The sequence below is a fragment of the Scomber japonicus genome, chromosome 1, assembly GCF_027409825.1.
Source record: "Scomber japonicus isolate fScoJap1 chromosome 1, fScoJap1.pri, whole genome shotgun sequence".
NCBI lineage: Eukaryota > Metazoa > Chordata > Actinopteri > Scombriformes > Scombridae > Scomber > Scomber japonicus.
In genome coordinates, this window is record NC_070578.1 from 16,832,574 (window position 1) to 16,842,066 (window position 9,493).

At 38.5% G+C, this 9,493-nt stretch overlaps 1 protein-coding gene across 1 annotated transcript in view; it reads left to right on the forward strand.

Annotated features, from left to right (window-relative positions):
* The window catches only part of ush2a (Usher syndrome 2A (autosomal recessive, mild)), a 208,947-nt gene extending 201,709 nt beyond the window's left edge, over positions 1–7,238 (forward strand). Inside the window, exons 83-94 of the mRNA XM_053317023.1 lie at positions 178–384; positions 636–728; positions 975–1,120; positions 1,244–1,362; positions 1,727–1,825; positions 1,934–2,110; positions 2,830–2,913; positions 3,124–3,265; positions 3,375–3,459; positions 4,441–4,509; positions 5,612–5,809; positions 7,149–7,238. Coding sequence (XP_053172998.1) covers positions 178–384; positions 636–728; positions 975–1,120; positions 1,244–1,362; positions 1,727–1,825; positions 1,934–2,110; positions 2,830–2,913; positions 3,124–3,265; positions 3,375–3,459; positions 4,441–4,509; positions 5,612–5,809; positions 7,149–7,238 — 1,509 coding nt within the window. The remainder of the gene's footprint in view (positions 1–177; positions 385–635; positions 729–974; positions 1,121–1,243; positions 1,363–1,726; positions 1,826–1,933; positions 2,111–2,829; positions 2,914–3,123; positions 3,266–3,374; positions 3,460–4,440; positions 4,510–5,611; positions 5,810–7,148) is intronic.
* Positions 7,239–9,493: the final 2,255 nt, after the last annotated feature.

The following is a 9,493-nucleotide window of genomic DNA, read 5'->3' on the forward strand; positions in this document are numbered from 1 at the left end:
AAAAAAGTTTGTGCTTGTAAAGTCAATGCCACTTAACTAAATCGATGTTACATGTGCTTTGCATGTTTGACTGACGGTCACTGAGTTCACTGTGTTCACTCTCTCTATTTACTGCAAGTTACACACATGAGTTATATTTTACAATATTAATGACTGAGGTGTGTTTTTGACCAACAGCTGTGGGCAGTGAACTCAGCTGGTCATTGTGCCAGTCCGTGGATCAGTGGGAGAACAGGACCCGCTCCACCTGAGGGTGTAGGCCCGCCTCATTTCCTGCGTGTTTCAGCAACCTCAGCGGTAATGGAAATCCATCCTCCTGCCCGACCCAATGGCATTGTTAGCATTTACCGGGTGTTCTCACTGGACCACAATAACCACACTCTGGTAAAGTATATAATACTGTGTTATAATGATTTGCATGGATTTTTTAGGTTTCCTTTGTACACTGTCCTCTTCTCTAACCTTCTCTTCTCTTCTGTAATCACTCAATCTCACCCCCTCGTCTTCCTCTCTTTCCTGTATTTTCTTTTTCTTCCCTGTCCCACTCTCTACTTGTTTGTTAATAATATGACCACTCAAAACTGAAACAAACCTAACCCTAACCCTTCACTCTTCACTCTGTACCTTTCCTGCAGCTCTCAGAGGGTACATCCCAGCAGCAGACACTCCATGGTTTACGTCCTTACACCCAGTACTGGGTAGGAGTAGAGGCCTGCACTTGTTATAAGGTAAATATAGTGCAACACAGAGTAGCATGTCTTTAAAAAACACAAATAATGACTAATGATGGGGTTATAATAAATACAAAGTAATATTTACCACATTTTTTGGATCAAAAGTTCTGTTCTGATCAAAAGTTCTGTTCCACCACTGAGGGTGCAAAACAACTCCCTGATCTCAGTGTTCAATTGTAATTGGTTTAGATAGTTTAGAAATACTATAAATCTTAAGTTTCCATTTTTTACTTTTGCCAGTGCTGTAGCCAGGGACAACTGAGTGAGCTCCGCACCCTGGCTGCACCCCCAGCACATCAGCCCCGTCCTCGCCCCATCACACTGACCTCCCGCTCTGTTCAGCTGGAGTGGGATGATCCTTTGGCACCTAATGGAGTCATTGAGAGGTGAATAGAAAACAATTAGTGCACATTTCAGAATAGGAAATAGTATCTGCCCTCAGATTTCATTAATGAATGCATACACGTGCCATAATCTCACTCACTTACTCTCCCTCTCCCGGTATTCAGCTGTGAGCTACATCTCAGGTCACCTTGCCCGCAGCCCCCCCAGCCTGTGAACCTGCCTTGTGTTGAAGAGCCAATGGAAATCTGTTTCTTTGGCAAGAGGCGGCGCTACAATGTGACAGGTAAATGTGTTGTTGTGACAGATAAATAATACATCATTACATTAAGATGATATGATTTAATTATTTCATTAATTATATTAGCATGGGTACCAAAACACCCACTACAGTAAATCTGCATTGAAACATCAGTGAGGAAAAATAAGAAAGAGGAACCACAATAGTATAAACATTATTAAAATCAGAAAACTTTCTCAGTGGTAAGTGACTCATTATTAATAAAGAGCACAGGAAGTCCTAAAACTTGCAGATCCACATGGAGCACTGAGACTAGGAGGCTTGTGGCTTTGTAAAAAAAAACCAAAACTAAACTAATTATAAAAAAACTCAAGACATAATCACTTAGTGTGTCTGTATTACTATGCAGGTCTCCAACCATACTCCACCTATGAGCTGAGAGCTGCCTGCTTTAACAGCATGGGCAGCACTGCCTCCAACTGGACTACTGTCACCACACTCCCTGAAGGTAACACATTCATCCAGTCTCTCAACCCTCTCAGCTAATCAGTTGTCAGACACATATAAAGTTGGCAACATCCAATGTTTCTCTAATCCCCCCTTTCTGTTCTCCCAGCCCCCCAGTATGTCTCTCCTTTCTCAGTGGACAGTAACCTGACAGTCATCTGGCTGGACTGGGCGGGGTCCTTCTCTCTCAATGGCTACCTGAAGGAGTACAGTGTAACTGAGAGCCAGCTCAGAGTCTATACTGGCTTCTACAGCTATCTCTATATTCCACGCACGTCACAGAAAAGTGAGAACACACACACAAACACACACACACACACACACACATATCTACTTACAGATTCATACAAGGTGTTAACATAAGTAAATACACAGTGTCTTCCTCTACTGACATAAACAGCAGGTGTAAATAGAGAAATACACGCCTTTGTAGTATATAACCAAACTAAATCTAATGTAATGTTTTTAAAGTGCTGTTGAATAAAACCATGAGAAATGATGAGATTAAGAATGGGTAGCCCTCAAACATAATCTTAGCCCTGTACACCTGGAAAATACAATTGTTGAGGAAACACTGGATCTAAGAGCCTACAAATGTTTTGATGTTAATTGTATAAACTTTAAAAACTATAAAAGATATAAGAACATATTTCAGTGGCTGTCAGGTTGGTAGGTAAAGGCCTTGGATGCTGTTTAGAGTAGATCAGAGAAATAGGAGTAGAGGAGCAGAATGAATAGTAATTGAGAGTGGAGGGAGTTCAAGTATCATCAGGAGAATCATCAAGAAGGTTGTGACAATAAAGAGTAATTTGTCTTCTCTCCTGTGCTCCTACTAAAAGCCTTCTTTGTTCCCCTTTATGTTCCAAATCTGACTTGATTTCAGGTATATGGGCAGTCTTATAGAGTACAGACAGAGGAGCCTGATTAAGAGTAAAAACTACAATGCTCTGACTTCATCTTAACTCTGTATATCTTGTTCTGTCTGTCTCCCTCTGGTCTTCCCAGCGCTATCATTTCAGGTGACATGTACCACAGACAGCGGCAGCGCCAGTACTCCCACCGTCAGATACAGCCCTGTCACAGGCCTAGGTAACACACACACACACACACACACACACACACACACACACACAGACAGACAAATGTGATGATGTGAGATCTGATTATGCTGATGATTTGGGAAAGTATGTTTGTTGTTTCTTGTGTGTCTCTTGTTTTCTCTTTCTCATTTTAAGCTATTTTCCTCAGCAAAAATATGTTTAATTAATTTGAATACATTTTTGAATTATTTATCTGCAGATCCTCTTGAGCCAGAAGACAGTGGTAAACAGGGTGTCAGCATGTCAGCAACCCCTGTTTACTCTGAGCTGTGGTTCATTTTGCTGTTATCACTGCTGGGTCTCTTTCTGTTAGCCATACTGCTGGGTCTAGTGCTACAAAGGTACTGTCATGTAATATCCAGCATGTCAAAGTTTTAAGGCAACAGGTGTTTTTGTATAAAATAGCATGAGAGCAAACTTGTGGCAATGTTTTGTTTTTCTCACTTCTAGAGCTCTGAGGAAGAATCCATCAGCCAGAGAGCGCCCTCCGCTGGTCACGCTTCAGAAGACCAGGAAGTCTGCAGGAGAGTACATGGTGAGAGGATCAGAGGCAGCGCACAGAAAGAGAGAGTGGCATGATGGTTGAAAGGGGAGGAGTGAGATATAAAGGTAGTTTGGGGTTAGAAAGAATGAAAAAGAAAAACAGAGGAAAAATGGGCAGGTGGAGGGAACATAAAGTGAAAAAAGATTTTAAAAAACTGGTCTCATTGGTATTGGTATCTTTGAAATCATTAGATAACTGAATCAAAATGATTCTCTGCAGATTGTCCACATTTGAGAAATTCTCCTCTTTACATAGACTATTGTGGGTTAATCTTTATACCAGCAGAGGGGGCTGAACAAACAATTAGCTCTAATAATAGCAATAATTTCAATTATGATGATGGTTATTATGATTAATATGATGATTATTATTGTTATTATTATTATCATCATTATTATTGTTGTTATTAAGTTTCAGTTTTACCATTAACAATAGTGAAACCTACCCTTACACATTTTTATGTCTTTGTTTAATATTTTGTAAAGGTGTCTATGTAGCACATCTATTGTAAATGAGAAGAATCTTATGGATCTAGTTTTCTTTTGTTTATAACATGTCAGACATGGAAGCATTTCATCTAATATAAATTTGTTACAATAAAAAACATCATCAGTCTTTGTCCTTCAAATCATGCGTTATGTAAAATACACCACACAGTTGATTGGTTTGTTTACTCATATAGTTTATATTCAAAAAAAGTTTCTCCTCCATATCATAAAAATGTTGCTTCTTCATTCTCTTTCAATCTTTTTCTTTTCCTCTCTGTCTCGTCTGACTCTTGTCTCACTCTGTCTTTCCCTCCCTCATTCTCTCTGTCTGTTCATCTCTCTCTCCCTCTCAGCGGCCCTGTCCTGAGTTATGCTCTAAACATCATTCCGGCTCTGTGCTCCTTCCTGGTCGTCTCACAGTAAGACTATTTTTTTAATTTTTACTGTCCAAACCCTAAATATTTACTTTATTGTCCCCCTGCAGTTTGACACTGTAGCAGACTGTGTTGAGATCAGCAACGTTATACTTAAAAGCTACACTGTGTACAATGAGGTAGGGGATTGTGACTTTGTATGGGTACCTCTCTCTGTGCATGCCTGTTTTCTTTGTTATGCATGCTCTGTGTGTGCTGCCTGTGATAGACAGAGTGTGCACAACCCACACTTCAGTGAGAGCAGAAAGAAAATGCATGATTTGATCTTCAGACTTCATCATTTCAAACGTATTACAGTGGGTGGTTTGTTTTTGTTTGTAAATAAGACAGACTGACAGCGTGTCAACAAATACAGTTTTGACTTTGAAAATCTTTGAAAATCATCTGATTCATCAAATGTTTTAACCATAAAGCATAAAGAGTCCACACATCTGCCACTGAAAACTGTTATGTTAATGTTGTACTTTGTGTTAGGTTAATTATATACCTGTAAATATAAAACATATACAAACATCCTCTGGCTTAACAAAAATAGTTGTGTCTGTTGTGTTTTTTATTTCCTTTAAAAATGTAAAAAGTAAAATAATATTTATTTTTTGCATGAGTCAGATTACTGATTCTTCATTGTTGCACTGTAGCGCCCCCTGCTGAAACTGTTTCATGAATCAATTTGAGGACCTTTTTACTCTCTGAAAGCTTTATATTAAAGACGGTGTACAGGTATTACAACAATGACAACTAGTGTGAATTTCAGTGCAGATAACACTTAGATGTTTCTTATGAATTCATAATGAGTGTTGTGAGTCATAGATCAATTACATTTCAAAAATACACTTCATTGTTCAGAGGCAACAGAATAAAGAATGTGTTCACCTTCATGTCACCTTAAGTCGAGCTTTGAAACTCTTTTGAACTTTATTTAACTCTCTGAGTGGTTAGATTCATACATGAGAGGGAATATATTTTCATGTTTTATCTCCTCCTTAACACACATACTATACATGTTCTTTACACCACTGAAAATACTATTTTTACTGTAATGGATAACAGTGAACATCATGTTTGTGTTTATTTTTTCTGTTTAAAAATTCAGTTGTTGTTGCAGTGAAACCTCAAAACATTAAAGAATGCTTTAAAGTGGAGCAGATATGAAACATGATGATCTGTAATAAATAAGTTAAACATGTTAAAACAGTTTCACCTAAAACATTTTTTTTTTAGGGTCTGGCTGAAACAAAGATAGTTGGCAGCAGCAGGTTCAGCCCCATATCAGTCCTGCGTGTTCCCAGCCAACCTGACCTCAGTCAGGCCTATTCCCAGCATTCCCTGCACCGCAGCGTCAGTCAGCTGATTGACAGGAAGTCAATGATGATGGAGGAAGGGAGCTGGGACAACCCAATGGGACATGATTCTGGACTGGTGAGGACACATAATATGTTTATGTTAGATTACAGTCGAGTTCAGTTTTGTAATCACCACATGTCCGTGTGTTTACTGTGAAGTCAAATGGTCATTTAGGAGAGGAATCATTAGAAAGAAGGCAGCCATTGTCTGTTTCCAGGTCCTGGTATTGTGCATATAGCCTCACTGTTGACATGCACATAATTGGACTCCTCTCCATTCTGGTTCTCCTTGACCTGAGCGCAGCCTTCGACACTGTCTCTCATGACATCCTCCTGGACAAGTTAGCCTCCATTGGAATCACTGACATCCCTCTTGCTTGGTTCAGATCATATTTCTCCGGTCGCACACACTTTGTGCAATTCAAGAACCTGAGATCCAGCTCCTCTCCAGTCTCCAGTGGTGTTCCCCTATCTATCCAAATCCTACTTAGCAACACTCAACACTTTCTCCATGTCCATCAACAGTTCCACTGTTCCTCCATCCCCAATAATGTTACTCAGTCTGCATACTTCCATCTACGCAAGATCAATGGTCTCTGTCCCTCACTTACACCAACCTGCACCGCTATCCTTGTAAACACCCTGATCACATCCTGTCTTGACTATTGTAATTCTCTCCTCTTTGGTCTTCCTCGGAAATCACTTAACCTCCAACTGGTCCAGAACGCAGCTGCTCATATCACAACCAGAACTCCCTCTATTGAACACATCACTCCTGTCCTGCAGCAACTTCATTGGCTCCCTATCAAATTTCGCATTGACTTTTAAGATTCTACTCCTCACTTTCAAGATCCTTCACAACCTGGTCCCATCATATCTCTCTGAACTTATTCACATCTACACACCTTCCCGCACTCTCTGATCCTCTACTGCCAACCAGCTCTTTGCCCCATCTGCCAACTTAACCACCATGGGGTCAAGAGCCTTCAGCTGATCTGCCCCCCGTCTCTGGAACTCTCTCCCACCAGACATTCATACTTCTGACTTTGTCTCCACCTTTAAATCCTGCCTGAAAACACACTTATTCAGAGTGGCCTACTCTGTCTCACACTAACTATGTAATCACATCTTGTTTATTTATTGTACCATTGCACTACGTAGTCATATTCATATTTATTTATTTATCTTTGCAAAATTGCACTTCTACATCAATGTTACCTGATTTATATTATTTGATGTACTGTTGTTGTGTTATGTGTGTCTTGTAAGGTGTCCTTGAGTGCTTTGAAAGGCACCTTTAAATAAAATGCATTATTATTATTATTATTATTATTATTATTATTATTATTATTGTGATCCCAGTTACGATGGGGTTGTTGAAGTCTGATGTTGTGATCTCATATATTTTCTTTCAGTATGTGGAGGAAGATGAGTTTGTCGATGCCATCAAGGCCCTGAGTTCTGGGAAAAAGGAGCGTACCATGTTCACCGACACTCACCTTTGAGACAAGATCACTACATCTAATCAGGTACCACAGTCATAATTCAGAGCCAGTTTCAAACCAAGACAATAAAATATGCATACCTCCTATTCAGTGTTGGCTGATGACAGAGACTGACGGGACTTCTATATGAGAAAGAGTGATATAGACCGTTTCCAGTGGATGAACATGTAGGATGTCTTGAAAAGTAAAAGAAATGAAGTTAATCTGTTTTGAGATATAATTCACTACCAATGACTAATAACTAATAACTCCTAAATGCTCTGGATCAGTTCTAATGATGCTGTAATAATGTTCAGATTAAGAGACATAAAAGGGATCCAAACCCAGACAAAAACCAGGAGCAGAAGGAAACCAAAAAAAAGTTGTTCTGTAGACATTTGCTATAGTTCAGATATGAAACCAGACAGCTGTGATTGTTGGAGAGTATGGCGATTTTGGTTCAACATCATTGATGAGTCCATATCAGGATTGTAATTACATCTCAATCCCTAATCAGATGATGAACCAGATTATTCTGGGTGTATTATGATTCACTGTCACTGCATGCCAAGTGTTCATAGTTTAGTTAGAAAAAAACAAAAGGATTAGCTGTTACAGATTCATTGCTTACTATTCAGAATGAAACCAGGCTAGAAATCAAGTAAATGTGGAGGGTTTCACTCACCTCTCCTGCTTCTACAAGTAACTGTGCCTAGTAAAATGATAGATTATCAGCAGCTTTAGTCTTGTACATGTAAAACAACAAATGGCCTTGGTGTTTGTTTTGTTTGATGTCAAAAATGCCAACTTTTTTTTTTTTTTTTGCTTGTTTGGTTTTTTTAATGTCTTAAATGTGGCTGGGAATCACAGATGTGCCGTCTGATTGTTGTGATAATGTGATATAACTTAAAAAACTCAATCTGGACTTTTTTGATTTTATCATGTGTGGACATACAGTAGAGCTTACTGCTTTTTACTTTTTAAGCTTTTCAGGACTTTGTACATCATGTCTACGTTTGATTTGATCATTTAGCTGTGAGTGGAAAACAGTTGTCAGTGTTAAGGCCCGTTTAGTTTTTACTTGGATTTCACAGATTGGGCCTTTAAAGTTTAGAGCAAGATTAACACCACAGATATTGTATTTATCAGAACCAAATGTTGAATTTCTGTGTAATGTCATTGCGTTTTGATGTTTTTTCTGTACAAAATTGAATCCCAATGTATTGTTACTTTTGTTTTTTTACACTGGCAGTATTATTTATGTTGTTGTATAATAAGTCTGATTCATAGATGATTCATTGATCAATGTTTGTGTTTTGAGGAAATTATAAATAATGGCCAATGGTCTAGAAAATATTTCCTTCTGTTGTTCTTGCATTTTCTTTACTTAAAACTCATCCACACACATCAAACTGAAACATGTTCACACTGATTCTGACAGCAAACTTTCCTCATACTGATTTTTGTCCATTGTATATATTAATTCACATATTAATATATCTGCTCCATTCATTCTTCCTGTTTCATATAAAATGATCCAAGAATCACGTTGCATACAGCTGTTTGGCACCTGTGAACATATGTGAAACTTAAATGTGTTAAACTTAGATGATTTAACAAAGGAGACAGACCAGCTATAGCATGTTAATGTTGTTTTACTCCAACGTAAACAGAGGAGATGTCAGAATTTAAAAGCAGCAACTCAAAATGAAAGACACACAAACTTATCGCTTTCACGTTCAAGCCGTGAACTTCAAAATATCACTGCATGAGGACATAAAAGAGTTACAATGACAGAGGACAAAAGCTCCACTCGTATAGTTTTACATGAATATTTCTTCCATAATGAGGTTGTTATAAGTTGTAATATTGTGCCTCAGTTTAAATATTCATTTAGAAATACAATTATGAAAGCAAAACAGTCTACTCATACAGTTTAATGATTTATGTGTGTGTGTGTGTGTGTGTGTGTGTGTGTGTGTTCAGGAGTGAAGGAGTGAGAACACACTGGGACCACAACGATAAAAAAAAAAGACTACTTCTGTTAAAGTGACTGTAAAGTTTCGAGAAGCTGCAGAAATGGTGCATCAAGCAACACGTTATTACTTACAAATGAAGCTCTCCTGTCAAACTTTCCTCATAAACACTCTGGTGGTCCAACTGAAGATAATATATAATTTCGGGACATTTTGTTTTGTTTTGTTTTTGCTGAGTTAGCGAACCACAGATGTGCCATCAGCTGAACCAAGACTTACTTAAACAGTCACACATACAAG